At 36.2% G+C, this 19289-nt stretch overlaps 1 protein-coding gene and 1 pseudogene across 2 annotated transcripts; both read left to right on the top strand.

Moving 5' to 3' along the window:
* Nucleotides 1-687: 687 nt before the first annotated feature.
* Nucleotides 688-1626, top strand: OR10K1 (olfactory receptor family 10 subfamily K member 1; the record flags this gene model as incomplete). The annotated part of the gene is made up of 1 exon (XM_082833215.1): nucleotides 688-1626. One exon carries the CDS (start codon nucleotides 688-690, stop codon nucleotides 1624-1626), a length of 939 nt encoding a protein of 312 aa, XP_082689341.1.
* Nucleotides 1627-11105: 9479 nt separating this feature from the next.
* On the top strand, nucleotides 11106-16160 carry LOC309958080 (olfactory receptor 10R2-like; annotated as a pseudogene). Its single transcript has 3 exons — nucleotides 11106-11130; nucleotides 12141-12193; nucleotides 15174-16160. The product of its transcript is annotated as an olfactory receptor 10R2-like (transcript).
* The last annotated feature ends 3129 nt before the right edge of the window (nucleotides 16161-19289 follow it).

Genomic DNA, 19289 nt, shown 5'->3' with positions numbered 1-19289 from the left:
AAAGTTTTTTTCTTTTTTTCATATTGTTTTGCCTATTGACATAAAATTGTTATAATGAGTAGTTGACATAAGGTATATGATATTCTTACCACATATCTTATCATATAATAAGTTGTCAATAAACACAAATCCCCTCACAGTTTTTTTTTTTTTTTCTTTAGCGGTACGCGGGCCTCTCACTGTTGTGGCCTCTCCCGTTGCGGAGCACAGGCCCGGATGCGCAGGCTCAGCGGCCATGGCTCAGGGGTCCTGAAATTCACCTGCTGTGTCTGAACATTACTCATTCTTTCATTCCACTTTCTGATCAAGTTCAGATAGCTGAAGTTTACCATATTTTTCACTTTTGGAGAGCTGTTTTCCTTAGGCTTGTAGTGAGCAAGGAAAACACAATAATCCATAAGTAAGATACAAGGGGAAAAAACCAGATAATTCCTTAATCCTTAGCTAGAGAGATAATATGTTCTTGGTTTTGGAAAAAAAAAGTCTTCTAATTGGTCATCAGTTGTTCTGTTCCATATTTAGCCTTAATTCTTATTTTGACAGGTGTTTTTGGAGAAAATGAATGAGTTCCACCAAACATCTGGAAATGCCTGCCACCTGTAGGCTTTGTGCTGAGTTCCCTGTGCATTTCTCCCTCCTTTGATCCTGGCCTCTGGCTCTGACTCTGGCTCTCTTAATAACATGACCATGGAATGGGTCAATGAGACTTTGATGAGAGAGTTTGTCTTCCTTGGCTTCTCATCTCTGGCTGGGCTGCAGCGGCTGCTCTTCATTGTCTTCCTGCTCATCTACCTGTTCACCCTGGGCACAAATGCCATCATTCCCACCATTGTCCTGGACAGAGCCCTCCATACCCCTATGTACTTCTTCCTTGCTGTAATCTCCTGTTTTGAGACTTGTTACACCTTCATTCTTGTACCCAAGATGCTGGTTGACCTGCTGGCCCAGAAGAAGACCATCTCCTTCTTGGGCTGTTCTATCCAGATGTTTTCCTTCCTCTTCTTAGGTTGCTCTCACTCCTTCCTGCTGGCAGTCATGGGTTATGATCACTATGTGGTCATCTGTAACCCTCTGCACTACACAGTGCTCATGGGTTATGGGGTGTGTGTGGGACTTGTGGCTGCTGCCTGTGCTTATGGTTTCACTGTCTCACTGGTCACCACCTCCCTGGTATTTCACTTGCCATTCCACTCCTCTAACCAACTACATCACTTCTTCTGTGACATTTCTCCTGTCCTCAAGCTGGCATCTCATCACTCTCGCCTCAGTCAGTTGGTCATATTCATGCTTGGTGTGTTTGCTTTGATTATTCCACTGTTACTTATCCTGGTCTCCTATATCCATGTCATCTCTGCCATTCTAAAAATCCCATCCTCTGTTGGAAGATACAAAGCCTTCTCTACTTGTGCCTCCCATCTCATTGTGGTAACTGTTCATTATGGTTGTGCCTCTTTCATCTACTTAAGGCCCAAATCCAATTACTCTTCAAGTCAAGACACCCTAATATCTGTGTCTTATACCATCCTCACTCCATTGTTCAATCCAATGGTTTACAGTCTGAGGAATAAGGAATTCAAATCAGCCGTTCGAAGAACAATGGTCCAGACTTCATATCCTGTTAATTAAAGAGCGAGTTATTAACTGTTCAGTTAATTGTATGCCTTTTATGTGCCAAGTAAAATGTGTGCTTTCAAATATTTTCTCATTTAAATGTAGAACATGCTGTAATGTAAAGACATTTTTCATATGAAGAGAATGAGGCTCAAAGAAGATAAGACATTCTGGCTTTCTGCCATGAGTAATCCTCTGAGAAGGCTATGTAGATATGTGAAAAGATTACTCATTTCTAGAATAAATTTCATCACATTTTACTGCTGTAAAGATTTATTATTCAAAAACAAATAAATCCATTGATGAGAGCAAAGATGCACCAAAGCTGTCTAGTTCAAAGGAACAGAAGAATATATGACTATCTATTCCTACCCCTCTTGATATTAGTTCTTCCTTTCCAGAAGACAACAGGCAACCTTGGTCCCCTCCATTCAACAGCAAACTTTAGTGTCCTTTTTTGGTCCCTGATTCCCCCCTCTCCTCCCCCCACACACCAAATCTACATATTGAAATGGCTTTGTCTTTACTTGGGATTGTTTTGTCATTTCCTTGTTTGAGACTGGAACCTTATTATGGAGTTTCCTTCCTATATACATATGCCCTTCTAATATTATCCTGTCATAGGCCCCAAATTCATTCCCTGAATATCATACCTATTTATTCTCTTCAAGGCAGCTGCTAACATGGAATAATTGCTGAAGTATCTCAAGTAATCTAGCAAAGGGGTAGAGTTAGTATTAATAGGGTGAAGAGCAAGACTTCCCTAATGTCCAGAAAATCCATGGAAAAGTTCTTCAGTGACTCCTCTTTCCACAGAGGATGAAGCCAAGGATTTATCACCTAGTCCCCGCCACCTCTGTGGCATTATTATTTCTAACATTATTATTATCCATTTCTCATATGTGTCTTGTTGTGCCCTCTGAAGCTAATCCACTATTTGCTGGTCCTCAAAGTAACATGATTCTGTAGTCTGCCATGTTTTCTCACGTGTTGCTTCTTCTCTGGAAGAATAATTTTAAAAAAAGAGTGGTGAAGTCACGTTCAGGTGTGTGGCTGCCTACATGGATGAACTGACATTCACCAAGACAGGACATGAAGGTGGCTGAGTCAGCTTGGCAGCAGAAGATGGCAGAATAAGGAAGGCTATTCATAGCACAAACTTCTCTTTAGTTCCAGGCACAGTACCAGGAACAGGGTCGACAAGGTTGCTTTTAATATAATGAATCTGAATTTCCTGAAGGCACAGATTTTATATTAAACACAAGCTTGTCAACACAGTTTGGTTTTCTTCAATATTCTTTATTGAAACTATTCTGAGATATAAAGGAATTTTTCCTTCAGGAGAAGCGTGGGAAGTCAAACACAACAAGATCCCCAAATTCTATTTTATTTCTATGGGAGTAATTTTGCTTAGCCCTGTTCAACAGCTGTGCTCTCCTTGACCAAATCTGTTTAGTCATTATACCAAATTATGCCTTTGTTCACAAAGGGATGGAGTGAGGTAACATGAAGACATCTGCATTAATCCAATCTTAATACTAATAACATCACTCAAAGGATAAACCATACATTTGGATTCCTGTAAAGAAAGGCACTTCCACAAATTTCTATTTCATACAACATGGAATTAAAAGTCTAAAACTTACTTGGCATAAACTTAAATATTTCTGAGCTCTAACAGAAAGTCTTACAGTCTTATAGTGACATTCTTAAGATCTTTACCCTGAGGCAATAGTTTCCTGAAACATCTTGAGTTTAATCTTTCCCTTGAAGCCATTTCTTACTTTCAGAATCTTTGCTGGGAGAGATTGGGAATTGGATGGGAAAAGCTTTATTTGCAAACCTAGGAAGTTCTGGATTCTTTATAGTTCTTCTAAATTCTTCTCAGAAGCTTAATGACACCTTATTTTGTTCATTTCTTTCTTCTCATATGTTATCATTGATCGGCACTTTCTATAATCTTCCTAGAAATTTCTCATGAGTTTAATAAATGATTTTTCTGTGTTCCAGGCTATAGTAATGCAAACATTCCAAGAAAGCACGTAAATGCCCCCTTTTACCAAACTATAATAACAGCTTCCTCTCTGTCCTTCAAATGCTTACCAACAGTGGCCTCAAGGCTCTTACACCTTTCAGTGATAGATTCCTTAAGGCTTTACAGATTTTCCTACCATCAAGTCCAAACTCAGTGCCATATTTTTAAAGTTTTAATTATAATAGCACCCTGACTTTAGATACCAAATTCTGTTCTAGTTATTTATTTCCAATTAGCAAACTACCCTGTAGTTTAGCTAAGATAACAACAGTTATTTATTTTACACACAAATCCAAAATTTTGGCAGGGCTTTATGGGACAGCTTGTATCTACTTTTTGTAAGGTCACTTGGTTGGCCCAACTAGGGCTGAAGGGCCATTTACAAAATTTGTCACTTATGTAGCTCCTTAGTTCATGTTAAATGTTGGTTGTGTGCAAATCTGGGGCTATTGAGACTTGGTTTCTTACCACATGGATTTTATAAGTACTGCTTGAGTTTGCATGGTGGCTAGAGTAGGATATCAAGATGGCAGAGTAGGAGGACACCAAGCTCACCTTGCTCCACCCACACATCAAAAATACAGATACATGTGGAAAAATTCTCAGAGAAAACAAACTGGAGACTATCAGAAAGACTGTTATACAACCAAGACTGTAAAAAAGATCTACACAAGGTTGGGTAGGGAGGGAAGAGAAGTGATCAGGTTGGGACATGCACCCCTCGGAGGGGAGATTACACAGGCTCAGAATAAGTCTGAACCACATATTGGATGCCACAGCCCTGAGGTCTGACACCAGGAGGACGAGATCCCTTAGCTGGTTTGAAAACCATGAGGACTGACAGCAAGGCCTAGACGCTCCTCATGAAGAGCATGTACATGCTTGCTTACACCCAAAACAAGGTGGAAGAAGCAGAGTGAAGATGCCCAGAACTCTGGCCAGTTTTCCACAACCACCCCAGCCCTGCTCATCCCTCTTGCTCTGCAACACAGCTCCACACTAGGATGAAGGTGCTGCAGCAGAGGAGAGGGCACAGTTTCAGGGGACAGAGCCAGCTCAGACACAGCACAGCATTCAAACTGGGTGCTGGCAGACATTATGGCATTCATGGGAGCAGCAGATCAGAAGTAGTCAGAATTCTGACTGATGCTGGGACAGCCCCAGCCTATGCCCTTACTCATGCCAAATCAGTTAAATGTAATAGATATACAAAGGACATTCCATCCAAAAACATCAGAATATATATATATATATTTTTCCAAGTATACAGGGAACATGCTCTAGGATAGATCAAATACTAGGCCACAAAACAAGTTTCAACAAATTTAAGGGGACAGAAATTATATCAAGTATTTTCTCTGGTTCCAATAGTATGATACTAGAAATCAGTTATGGTAAGAAATATGGGAAAAACACAAACATGTAGAGACAAAACAACATGCTACTAAAGACCCAGTGGGTCAATGAAGAAATCAAAGAAGAAATCAGAAAATACTGCAAAACAAATGAAAATAAAAACACACCTTCTAAAATCTAAGGGATGCAACAAAAGCAATTTTAAGAGGAAAGTTTATAGTGATACAGTCCCACCTCAAGAAAGAATAAAAATCTCAAATAAACTACCTAATATACCATTTAAGGGAATTAGAAAAAGAAGAGCAAACAAAGCCACAGTCAGTCAGCAGAAGGAAAGATAATAAAGATAAGAGAGAAAATAAATTAAATAGAGACCAAAGAAATAGAAAAGATAAATGAAACCAAAAACTTGTTTTTTGAAAAGATTAAAAAAATTATAAGCCAAGCTCAACAAGAAAAAAGAGAGAGGACTCAAATAAACAAAATAAAATTTGAAAGAAGAGAAATAACAGCTGATGTCACAGAGATACGAACAAATCATTAGAATACTACAAACAGTTAAATGCCATCAAATGGGCTAACCTAGAAAACCTGGATAAATCTCTAGAAATATACATTGCCCAAGACTGAATCAGGAGGAAATATACAATCTAAACAGACATCATTATAAGTGAAATTGAATTTGTAAAAAAAAAAAAGAAAACTCCCAGCATACAGAAGTCCAGGACAAGGTGGCTCACAGGGCAAATTCTATCAAACACATAAAGAAGAGCTAATGCCTATTATCAAACTATTCCCCCAAATTGGAGAGGATGGAACATCCCCAATTTTATGATACAGGATGCTCATTACCCTGGTACCAAAACCAGAAATAAAGAAAATTCAGCCAGTATCTCTGATGAATGTAGATGCAGAAATTCCCAACAAAATTTAGCAAACCTAATTCAACAATATATAAACAGGATCATATATCATGATCAAGTGGGATTTATTCCAGGGATACAAGGATGGTTCTATATCTGCAAATCAATCAATGTAATACAGCACTTTAACAAAAAGGAAGGGTAAAAATCACATGATTATCTCAATAGATGAAGAGAAAGGATTTGAAAAAAATTAATATTTATTCATGATAAAACTATAAAACTCTTATTGAAGTTGGTATAGAGGGAGAATATCTTAACATAATAAAGGCCATTTATGACAAACCCACAGCTAACATAATACTCAATGGTAAAATGCTGAAAGCTTTTCCTCTAAAATTAGGAACAAGACAATGATGTCCAGCCTCACCACTTCAATTTAACATAGTGTCAGAAGTTCTAGCCATAGCAGTCAGACAACAAAAAGAAATAAAATTCATCCAAATTACAAGAGAAGAGGTAAATTGTCATTATTTTCAGTTGACATGATACTATATATAGGAAGTCTTAAAGTCTCCACAAAAAATGTTAGACCTAATAAATTAAGTCAGTAAAGTTGCAGGATACAAGATTAATACACTGAAATTTGTTGCTTTTCTATACACTAATAATAAGCCGTCAGAAAGGGAAAGCAAGAAAACAATTCTGTTTAAAACCACATCAAAAATAATAAAATAAATAGGAATAAACTAAACCAAAATGTGAAAGTTCTGTACTCTGAATACTGTAAAACAATGATGAAGGGAATTGAAGAAGATACAATGAAATGGAAAGATATCCTGTGTTCATGGATTGAAACAATTAATTTTATTAAAATGTCCATACTACTGAAGGCAATCTACAGATTCAATACAATTCCTATCAAAATTTTCATGACATTTTCACAAGTAGAATAAATATGAAGTAGAACAAATAATTCTAAATTTTAAATGGAACAACAAAAGACCCTAAATAGCCAAAGCAATCTTGAGATAAAAGAACAAAGCTGGAGGTATCACACTCCCTGACTTCAGACCATACTACAAAGTTATAGTCATCAAAACAGTATGGTACTGGCACAAAAACAGACACATTTATCAATGGAACAGAATAGAGATCACAGAAATATACCTATATACCTATGATCAATTAATCTACAACAAAGGAAGCAAGAATATACAATGAACAAAAGACAGTCTCTCCAATTAGTGGCACTGGGAAAACTGGACAGTTACATGTAAAAGAAAGAGATTAGAACATTTTCTCACACCATCAAATAAACTCAAAATTGATTAAAAACTAAATATAAGACTGGAAACCATAAAACTTCCAGAAAAAAATATAGGTAGAACATGCTTTGACAGAAATTGTAGCAATATTTTTTTTGGATCTGTCTCCTACAGCAAAAGAAACAAAAGCAAAAATAAATGAATGGGACCTAACTAAATGTAAAAGCTTTTGCACAGAAAAGGAAACCATTGACAAAATGTTTTCCCTACTGAATGGGAGAAAATATGTGCAAATGATGTGACCAATAAGGGGTTAATATCCAAAATATATAAACAGCTCACGCAACTCAATATAAAAAAAGATTAAAAAATGGGCAGACGACCTGAATAGACATTTTTCCAAAGAAGACATACAGATGACAAACAGGCACATGAAAAGTGCTCAACATCACTAATAATCAAAGAAATGCAAATCAAAACCATGAGATATCACCTCACACCTGTCAGAATGACTATCATCAAAAAGTCTACAAATAACAAGTTGGAAAGTATGTGGAAAAAAGGGTACCCCAGCACACTGTTTATTGGAATGTAATTGGTGCAGTCACTATGGAAAACACTATCGAGTTTCCTCAGAAAACTAAAAATAACACTACTACATGATCCAGTAATTCCACTCCTTGGCATATACCTGAAGAAAATGAAAACACTAATTCAAAAAGATACATGCACCCCAATGTTCATAGTACCTTTATTTATAATAAACCAACCTATGGAAGCAACTTATGTGTCCATCAACAGATGAATGGATAAAGAAGATGTGAGGTATATATATAAATATATATACATACAAGGGAATATTATTGTCACAAAAATAATGAAATTTTGCCATTTGCAATAACATGAATGGACTTGGAGGGTATTATGCTTAGTGAAATTAGTCAGACAAAGACAAATATTGTATGTTATATTTATATGTGGCATCTAAAAAAATAAAACAAACAAGTGATTATAACAAAACAGAGAGACTCACAGATATAGAGAACAAACTAGTGGTTACCAATGGGGAGAGAGAAGGAAGGATGGGCAAGATGGGGGTAGGAGATTAAGAGGTATAACTTACTATGTATAAAATAAATAAGCTATCAGTATATATTGTACAACAGAAGGAATATAGCCAATATTTTATAATTGTAAAGGGAGTGTAATCCACAATAAAACTGAATCACTATGTTGTATACCTGAAACTAATATAATATTGTAAATCAAATAAACTTCATTAAAAAAACATGTAGGGAATAAAAGTTGATGTTCCAATATGGCCAAGTGACACATGAAAAGATGCTCAACATCACTAATTATTAGACAGATGCAAATCAAAACTAAAATGAGGAATCACCTCACATAGATCAGAATGTCCATCATCAAAAAGTCTACAAATAATAAATGCTGGAGAGGGTGTGGAGAAAAAGGAACCCTCCTACACTGTTGGTGGGAATGTAAATTGGTACAGCCACTGTGGAGAACAGTATGGAGATTCCTTAAGAAATTAAAAATAGAGCTACCATATGATCCAGCAATCTCACTCCTGGGCATATATCCAGAGAAAAACATGGTTTGAAAGGATATATGCATCCCAATGTGCATTGCAGTTCTGTTTACAATAGCCAAGACATGGAAGCAACCCAAATGTCCATCGACAGATGAATGGATAAAGACGTACATATGGTACTTGTATATTGTGGTACATATATACAATGGAATATTACTCAGCCATTAAAAAGAATGAAATAATGCCATTTGTAGCAACATGGATGGACCTGGAGATTATCATACTAAATGAAGTAAGTCAGACACAGACAAATATCATATGATATCACTTATATGCAGAATCTAAAAAATATGATACAAATGAGCTTATTTACAAAACAGAAACAGCCTCACAGACTTAAAGGATGAACTTATGGTTACCAGGGCTAAGGGTTGGGGGGGAGGGATAGAGCTGGAATTTTGTATTGACATTTACATACTACTATATTTAAAATAGATAACCAACAAGGACTTACTGTATAGCACAGGGAACACTGCTCAATACACTGTAATGGCCTATATGGGAAAAGAAATTGAAAAAGAATAGATACATGTGTATGTATAACTGAATCATTTTGCTGTACACCTGAAATTAACACAACATTGTTAATCAACTCTACTCCAATATATAAAAAATAAGTTGAAGAATTAGGAAGTAGGAATTAGGAAGTAGAAGCTGACAGGCTCTAGAGACCAGAGTTTATAAACCAATATAGCATCAATTTTGCTATAATCTATTGGAACAAATAGTCATTCAGTCCACCCAGATTCAGGGGAAATATATAGCTTTCAGATGAATCGTCTCACTGAAAGATTTCCTGAAGATCTAGCCATGGTCCCAATCTGTGACATAACTGAAGGAGAGAGAAGCCACCAAGTCCTAGTCATCAAATTCTTACTTAATACCCTGGAATTTTCTTCTCCTCTTCATGCCTGCAGCATCTCTGATATAATTTACACAAGAGCAGATCACATGAGCCCCTGAGAGAGACATCTATGAGTGTGTAGTATTTCCCCATTTCTAGCCCGAAGTGTCTGGACTCACTGGCAGAGGGAATAAATATGCAATGTGAAAGTAGGAGGTAGACTCCTGAGAAGTCTCAGCTAATACCTAAACCAGGGCACTATGACATCTTACTCCAGAACCCAAATTTTTTTCTTTATTTATTGAACAAATATCAATCATGCTCATGTTATATTCTAGGAACAAATAAGTTTCTCATGTGTCTGAAAGACCTATCTTGCTTCTGCCCTTATAATTTTCTTCCTCTATTTTTTGTATCTTTCTTCCTCTCTTCTAACTTTCAGAAATGTGAATATGAAATGGATATTTTTCTCAAAACTAAGAATAAAAACTTAGTCATTAGGTAGGGATACTCAAAGGAGGTAATTAACAAATTACCTGTCTGTTTTAACAAATAGAACCAAGAAAACCTCCACCTCTCTAATAAGTCACCAGAGAATTTCTGGGAGGAAACCAACTAATTTCCACCGTATATTAGAAAGGGCCTTTTCTTTGACCAACTAATTCTCATAGTGTATTATCATTGTTCTACTTGCTAACTGGGGAAATTATGGACAAGCATTGGGCAAATGTGGTAATTAGATCCCTATGGAGATAAACATTTCAATTACTAACCAAGGCATTGAAGTCATTGCTAATGTATAAAGGAAGACCATTGTTGTACTCATTGAGGACATACCTAAACTATCCAAGGTACAGGTGAAATTTTTATGTGGAGCAATGTAGATAGTTTTCTTTTCTTTTCTTTTTCTTTTTCTCTTTTTTTTTTTTTTGTGCGGTACGCGTGCCTCTCACTGTTGTGGCCTCTCCCGTTGCGGAGCACAGGCTCCGGACGCGCAGGCTCAGCAGCCTTGGCTCACAGGCCCAGCCGCTCCGCGGCATGTGGGATCTTCCCAGACTGGGGCACGAACCCGTGTCCCCTGCATCAGCAGGCGAACTCTCAAACACTGCGCCACCAGGGAAGCCCTAGTTTTCTTATAATGGTCCAGAGTTTGTAGAAAATGGTAGAAGAGCCCTTGGACATTATGACAGTGAAGATCATTTTGGTAAATTTCACCTAGAAACCTTCATAGAAGATTCCAGGATGTGTCCGAGAATGAATACACCTGCATGTTACTGGGCACTAAACTCCAATTTGAAAAAAATGTACATTTTTATTTTTATTTAGGGACTCTTATTTCCTTGTTGAGAAGAGCAGTGACAATCCACTTACTTTTATGTCAAATTTTAAAATTGTTGGGTTTTCCCTGGAGCCAGTGATCTGTTATCTTCTAGTTGTTAGTAGTGGAAAATAGAAAATGTGATCAAATGATAGAAAGGGCAGTTCAATGGTGAAAAATGTAAGGATAAAGACCAAGATGAAGAGGAAGGCAGGACCACAGGGTAAGTTTTGATTTTTTCATAAGGGGATACAGTATAAGAAAGAAAGAAAACAAAAATTTATACAGAACATGGAACATAATGAGAACATAAAAAGTATTTTTACTTAGGAGGCACATGATGATGCAAAGGGGACCAAGCTGCTGTAAAGTGAACTGAAACCATTATTAATTCATTAATGGACTATTTATTTATTCATCAAGACTTTATATTTCATATATTCCATATATTTAAATATTGGGTTATGTTTTGAGAATTCGTAAGGCATATGTTGTGGTATTTATCCTTGAGGCTGTCTGGTCTATTGGAGAGACAATCAGGAGACAATAATTTGGATGTAACATGTTGAGTATTTTGATAGACACATGAAACAACCTTTAAATATATTAAGCTTTAAATATGCTAGGAACAACAAATTCTTCCTAGACAGATTAGAGAAAGTTCAATAACTGGTGACTTTAAAAAGTGTGAAGAATGAGTGGATCACAGATGAAAGTTAGAGGATATTTGAGGCTGACATTTCTCTCTCTCTCTCTCTCGCTCCAAGAAGTCTTGAAATACAAAGCCATATATAGAAAACTCTATGTATTTTAGTGCAAGTCCTGTGTGATTAAAATTTAGGTTGCAAATGTAGATAAGGGGTAAAATTAGTTGTCTTTTTAACCAACTTAAGAAATTGGCTTTACCTTACAAGTGATGAAGAGTTATTGAGCAAAATAATGAAAAATCAATTTGCTCTTTCCCCTTGTTGAAGAGGCAACTTCATTACCCTATATGTCCTTTTCTTTTTCCATCTTTTTATTTTCTCCAAGCTTTCTTTGAATGTGTAATATCCTCCTTTCCAAATTCAGAAAATAGCAATACCACTTGTTTGTCCGTACCCCCGAAGGACTGTGGCAGCAGCCTCCCTATGGCTCTTTTATAAAAGGTATAATGACTTGAAATGGTCTGTAGGGCCTTTATTTTCTTTCCTGCTTATGTCTGCATGTCCAAATCCAAAATATTCTCCCCAGCTTATTTCAACTGCCATCTTTCTGCCATGCAGCTGTCTCAGATCCCAGAATCTGTAAGTAACAAATCTTTCTCCGTATAGAATTCCCATATTCCTTTTATGACACTTCATGTTCTATTTTGTGTAAAGGTCTTATCTCCAGTAGACTATAAGCTACTTGTAACCAGGGTCTTTGCCATTTCATCTTTTATTTACCACAGTACTTAGCATAGTGCCTGGCATGTAACAGAAACTCCACAAATATTTGTCAATGAATAAATCAATAGCTATTTCCAAAAAACACTATCTGCTATTTACCAAATATTTTATGAAGCATTCCAGACTGGGTTAAGTACAGTCAACGTTTTCCATAGTTAATTTATTCTGCAACTTCAGTTCCCACATAAGTTCTGTGGATAAGTTTGAAAAAGTAGATGACGTATTACAGGGGTTTGCAGGACAGTGTCAGGGAATAGCCATTGAGTAATCTGGCCTTTCCTTTCAGAAACTCCATCTTTCTTTGGGTAACTAGTCACTGTCCTTTCCGAGGATGACCCTATAAAAGAGAAAATATTCAAAGAAAGGAGACCAGGAAGTTGGAAATGTAGAGAAGATATCCCAGGAGGAATAATAGGGGAGTCTTTGTTCTGGTCAAAAGCACAGGGTATACTTCTTATTTATAAAGTTTAGAGGTAAGGCAATTCAAAGATATCAAAAGTCCCATTTCAAAATTTTACTAAAACTTTGTCTAAGCAAAAGATCAAACAATAATAGAAATTGTATTATTTGTAAAGTACTTTAAGACCAACAGTAAAGTGCTATTAAAATTTTAAAAGTGTGAGATAATGGAGAAAACCATTTGATAATCAGAAAAGAAAATGAAAATGCAGCACTTTTTTTCTTCCAGTTTTACTGAGATATAATTAACATGCAGCACTATGTAAGTTTAAGGTATACAGCATACTGATCTGATTTACATACATCATGAAATGATTATCACAGTAAGTTTAGTGAACACCCATCATCTCATATAGGTACAAAATTAAAGAAATAATAAAATAATAAAAAAATTAAATAGAGGAAAGTATTAATAATTATATTTTTTCTTGTGATGAGAACTCTTAGGATTTACTCTCTTAATAACCTTCATATATAACATACAGCAGTTAATTATATTTTTTTGGGATGACAACAATTTTTAATGGATCATTTGTCTTTGCATTTAGAAAATAATGTTATAGAGATTTTTCATCACAAAATGTCAAAACAGAAAGTTAATATTATATGCTAGATTAATATCAAGGGAAAAAGTTTAGAAAATCCCTGAAATCAAATACCATCTTGAAATAATTCAGAAGAGAAACTGGGGTCATTGGTCACTTTGGTCCTTCAACAAGTTTTCAAGTACTTGGTATATACTAGACACTATGTTATGTGCAGGGATGCAGTTTCTGTCTCTGGTGAGTTACAATTTGTGTAGTCAAAGATAAACTTATAATACTAAGGCCAAAGCAAATAAGATTCTAATGATTGCTAAGGAAACCCAGATAAAGTGATAAAGCACAATTAAGAAGCTGTAGGAACAACAATGTGCACATGTTATTTTAACTGATAATTTAAAGATAGTCACACAATTAAAAGAAGAATAAAATGAAAACAAACATGAAGTATGGACTATTTCCAGATGTAGGGGGTAGTATGAAAAAGGACATGATTGTTCAAATTTTCTCAATGCTAAAGTGCATGTGAAGAGATATACAGTGGAAGCTATGAGTGGAAAGTTACTTTTCAGACAAGAATGAAAGTCAGAATATAGCTGTTTTAACTTTATAGATAATTGAAGGCCATTTAGTTTTGTTAATAGGATAGAATTTGCCCTATAGAAAGACAACTTTACTGCTGTAGTGAACTGTGGCTTAGAGTAGGAAGAGATAGAATCCTAGGAGTCCATTCATAATGCTCTTGTAATAATCCAGGTAAGAGCTAATTTCTGGAAGAACAGAAGAAATGGATTCTAGAACTATTACAGAAAAAAAAATGGATTGTATGTGGAGGATGAGAATTATCATGTGTTTAAACATGCCTCAGAAATTTACAGCTTGGATGACTAAGAAGTTTTGGAAACTTTTTATTGATATACAGAATCCAGGTAAAGGAAAAGATTTGGGTTGGAGCTTGGAGAGGATAAGAATGTTTTAAATAAAAATATGTAATCTAGTACCAACAATAAGAACTGTGTCAGAGGCCTCAGGGAAAGTATCTGAGCATCACTGATCAGGAATTCAGAGACAGATACCGGAGGGACAGTCTGTTGGGTCTCCAATTCAGGTATATCAAGGATAAGATACATAACCAAGTGGAAAAACAGTGAATGCTGAAGGAAAACTAATTAATTTTAGCCACAAATTTTCTGCAAAGGGAAATCAGGCCTGGTGTCCTAGAAGAGTTTGTAGGGTATTCATAACACTAGTTCTAAGACAGTAGCTGTAGTTCCAAGCCAAATTAATTTTAATGAATGACTGCATTAAAATTGTAGTCAATTTTAATGTGATATATAATTAGTAAAAAAAGAGAATTCTGTTCTTTAAGGACAAGCAGCACAAAGACAAATCAATGGTTATTGACCTAGACGAAGAAAGTATTAAAAGCAGGTGGAACGTAGATCTTCAGACATTGGTGGTATTGCTTGTGAAATATATGTATCAGTAATGTGGATGAAACTATGACCACTTAAAATCATAATTAATGTAGAGAAAGGCTTTTTTGAGGATTAGATTACCAAAAAATTAAGCAGAGACTATATAAGTCTGCAAGGAAGGGGCCTGAAGAACAGGCTTTCTTTGAGCAAATGTCTGTACATTTCATGTGAACACTTGTCCCCAAATTCAGTGCTAAAATCATTGGCAGAAAAATAGCACTGTGGGTGCATATTAATTTAGGATACATTTTGCTTAGTTTACAATCCTTTTTTTTTCTCCCATGCCTGTTGTTTCTCTTTCATACGAAACCGGCTACTTTATGAAGGGTAAATTCCCTCGACTTCTCACTTTTAAAGGTCTCTGGAATTGAACATATTGACTTTATTCCGTGGGATCAACTCTCCACGGCCAATTCCTCCTGTGTTACCGAATTCCTCCTGCTGGATTTTTCCAGCCTTGGGGAATTGCAGCTTGTCCTCTTTGTGGTCTTTCTCTGCTTCTATTTGATCATCTTGAGTGGAAACATTACAATCATCTCAATCATCTGCTTGGATCACAGTCTCCACACACCCATGTACTTCTTTCTATGTGTACTTTCTACCTCTGAGACCTTCTAAACAATTGTCATCCTGCCCAAGATGCTTATCAATCTGCTCTCCATACTCAGGACACTCTCCTTCGTGAGTTGTGCTTCAGAGATGTTCGTTTTCCTTGTTTTTTCTGTCACCAATTCCTTGCATCTGGGAGTGATGGGCTATGATTGTTATGCTGCTGTCTGTCAGCTTTTGTACTACCCCATTCTCATGAGCTGGAGGGTTTGTGGGCACTTGGCAGTAACTTGTATTGTTAGTGGTTTCCTAATATCTCTATTGGGAACAACTTTGGTCTTTAGCCTCCCTTTCTGTGGTTCCAACAAGGTCAAACATTATTTTTGTGATATTTCACCAGTCATCTATCTCGCCTATGCTGAAGCCTACATTAATGAACCTGTCATCTTCACTGGTGGGGTCTTGGGGCTTGTGCCCTTGATCTTCATCTGCATCTCCTATGAATTTATTGTCTCTACTATCCTGAAGATCTCATCAGCTGAAGGCAAGCAAAAAGCATTCTCCCTTTGTGCCTCTCATCTCATTGTAGTCATTGTCCACTACGGCTGTGCTTCCTTTGTCTACCTGTGACTCTCAGCCAAATATACATCAGGAAAAGATGGGCTGGTGACAGTGACCTATACCATCATCACCCCACTGTTGAACACTATTGTATACAGCCTCAGGAACAAAGATGTACAGCTGGCCATTCAGAAAATGATTGGAAAGACTGGGTTTTCTGTTAAGACTTTATAATTAAAACATTTTTTCAACAGTACACACAAATTTGAGTCAAATATGTATCTAATTGTTTAAGTCATAAAAGTTTCTAGTCTATTCACCTCTATGACTGTGTGGCTTTGGATAAGTTGTTTGACACTGTGGGGATGTAATGTTCTCTTAAGTAAAGCACACATAACAACATGTTTATCTCAAGGTTGTTGCAAAATTAAGGGAGATATCAGAGCATCTGTCACTAAAAGACAACCCTCCTACTTATCTTCTTCTTCAGAGATAGTTCTCAAAAGGATCCTAACAACCATTATCTATTACCCTATGTTTGGCTTGTTAGCCCCAAATCTCTGGTTGTCCTCTTTGTTTAAGATTTTGTCCAGCTGAAAATGAGGTGCTCAGGCCTGAATGTGGTGTGGATATAGGACTAAGACATGATGGGGAAAAAAACTTGCTGTACTAGCAATTAGAAGACTATTTAAGTCATGACTTTTAAAAAAAACTATTGTTGTTCTTTAAATCTAAGTTTTAAATATAGAATACAGAGATAGTATAGTTTTTCCTTTTTTTACCTCACATGGTTTTTGTTTGTATCTAATGGATAAGATGAAAGTAAGCATGACTAAACTGCAAAGCTGGACAGAACTCGAGACTCATTATATCAGTTAAGACTTTGTACATCTCTGCAAGGACCTTCTATTTCTTTCATATTCTCCCAAAATGATATTTCTGGGTGTCTTTTCTGACCACTCATTTGAACCACTCCTTACATAACATAGAAGATATGCTACAGAACTTCATGAAAAAAATAATAACTATCCAGTCCCAATGCAGGCTGAAGATGTCTACATGGCTTTCCACACTGAATTCATTAAGAAGAGCAGCTCCCAGTTTCAAATTTCTCATCTTACTACCTAGTATAAGAGAGAGAAGGACTCTGTCTTCATGAAAATTAATTTGCTTAGAATTACAGCTATGGTCTTAGAAGTAGTGTTTAATTCCTCTACAAACTCTTCTAGGACACCAGGCCTGATTTCCCTTTGCCGAAAACGCATGGCTGGAATTATTTAGCTTTCCTTCAACGTTCCTTCAGTGGTCATCTTGTCCTACCATTCATCCATACAGAAATTTCTTCATCAGTATTTCCAAGCCTGCACTGGCTACCAGTAACTTCACAAAATGTACATTCTTGCTGTTATCATTTCTCACTACTATTTCCCCTCATTTAAGCTGATATTTCCCTCTTTGTGATCTTAGTACTTTCTGTCTCTTGTGCAATACAGTAGGTATAATTTTGGTTCACAGATGTTTAAGACAGTTACAATGATAATCTGATCCTTTCCCATTACTCAAGTGACCGGATTTCAGACATCTCATCTTCTTGTGTGCAGTCCTTTATACATGCTGCTGATTACCAATATTCTTTTTGTTTTATTAAATTAATTAATTAATTTACTTTTGGTGGTGCCACAGGAATGCGGGAATCTGTTCCTTCATCAGGGATCAAACCTACCCCCCCTGCAGTGGAAGCACGGAGTTTTAACAAGTGGACTGCCAGGGGAGTCCCTTCAATGTTCTTTTTAATGCTTAATGAATAAAACTGACATTCATATTTCATGTGTGACCTCCATTTTCAAGGTAAGATGTAACTGTATTCTCCCTTGAAATTTTACTTAGATTTTCAAATCAAAGTGTATAAAATAATCAATAAAGCTCTCATATTTTAAAATTACTACTTATATTTCTATTTTTGGCTCCTGTTTTCAATTTTGGATTAGGTCTTTTTATATTATTTTTATTTACTAGTTAAATAATTAAGACATTTTAAACATCTTTATTGGAGTATAATTGTTTTACAATGTTGTGTTAGTTTCTGCTGTATAATAAAGTGAATTAGCTATATGTATACATATATCTCCATATTCCCTCCCTCTCACATCTCCCTCTCCTCTCCCTATCCCACCCCTTCAGGTGGTCACAAAGCACGCAGCTGATCTCCCTGTGCTATGTGGCTGCTTCCCACTAGCTATCTCTTTTACATTTGGTAGTGTATATATGTCAATGCCACTCACTCACTTCGTCGAAGCTTACCCATACCCTTCTCCAGGTCCTCAAGTCCATTCTCTATGTCTGCGTCTTTATTCCTGTCCTGCCCCTAAGTTCTTAAGAACCTTTTTTAATTTTTTTTAATTCATATATATGTGTTAGCATATGGTATTTGTTTTTCTCTTTCTGACTTACTTTACTCTGTATGACAAACTCTAGGTCCATCCACATCAATACAAATAACTCAATTTCGTTTCTTTTTATGACTGAGTAATATTCCATTATATATATGAGCCACATCTTTATCCATTCATCTGTCAATGGACACATAGGTTGCTTCCATGTCCTGGCTACTGTAAATAGTGTTGCAATGAACGTTGCAGTACATGACTCTTTTTGAATTATGGGTTTCTCAGGGTATATGACCAGTAGTGGGATTCCTGAGTCATATGATAGTACTAATTTAGTTTTTTAAGGAACCTCCATACTGTTCTCTATAGTGGCTGTATCAATTTACATTCCCACCAACAGTGCAAGAGGGTTCCCTTTTCACCACACCCTCTCCAGCTTTCATTGTTTGTAGATTTTTTGATGATGGCCATTCTGAATGGTGTGAGATGATACCTCATTGTAGTTTTCACATACATTTCTCAAATGATTAGTGATGTTGAGCATGCTTTCACGTGTTTGTTGGCAATTTGTATATCTTCTTTGGAGGAAGGTCTATTTAGGTCTTCTGCCCATTTTTGGATTGGGTTGTTTGTTTCTGGTTATTGAGCTGCATGTGCTGCTTGTATATTTTGGAGATTAATCCTTTGTCAGTTGCTTCTTTTGCACATATTTTCTCCCATTCTGAGGGTTGTATTTTCATCTTGTTTATGGTACACTTTGCTGTGCAAAAGTTTTTAAGTTTCATTAGGTCTCATTTGTTTATTTTTGTTTTTATTTCCATTTCTCTGGGTGATGGTTCAAAAAGGATCTTGCTGTGATTATGTCAGCGAGTGTTCTTCCTATGTTTTCCTCTAAGAGTTTTATAGTGTCCTGCCTTACATTTAGGTATTTAAAGAATTTTGAGATTATTTTTGTGTATGGTATTAGGAAGTGTTC

This window comes from Leucopleurus acutus (genome assembly GCF_964270905.1).
Source record: "Leucopleurus acutus genome assembly, chromosome: 2".
NCBI classification, from domain to species: domain Eukaryota; kingdom Metazoa; phylum Chordata; class Mammalia; order Artiodactyla; family Delphinidae; genus Leucopleurus; species Leucopleurus acutus.
Note: the sequence above shows the minus strand (reverse complement) of the source record. Positions and strands in the feature narration are given on the sequence as shown.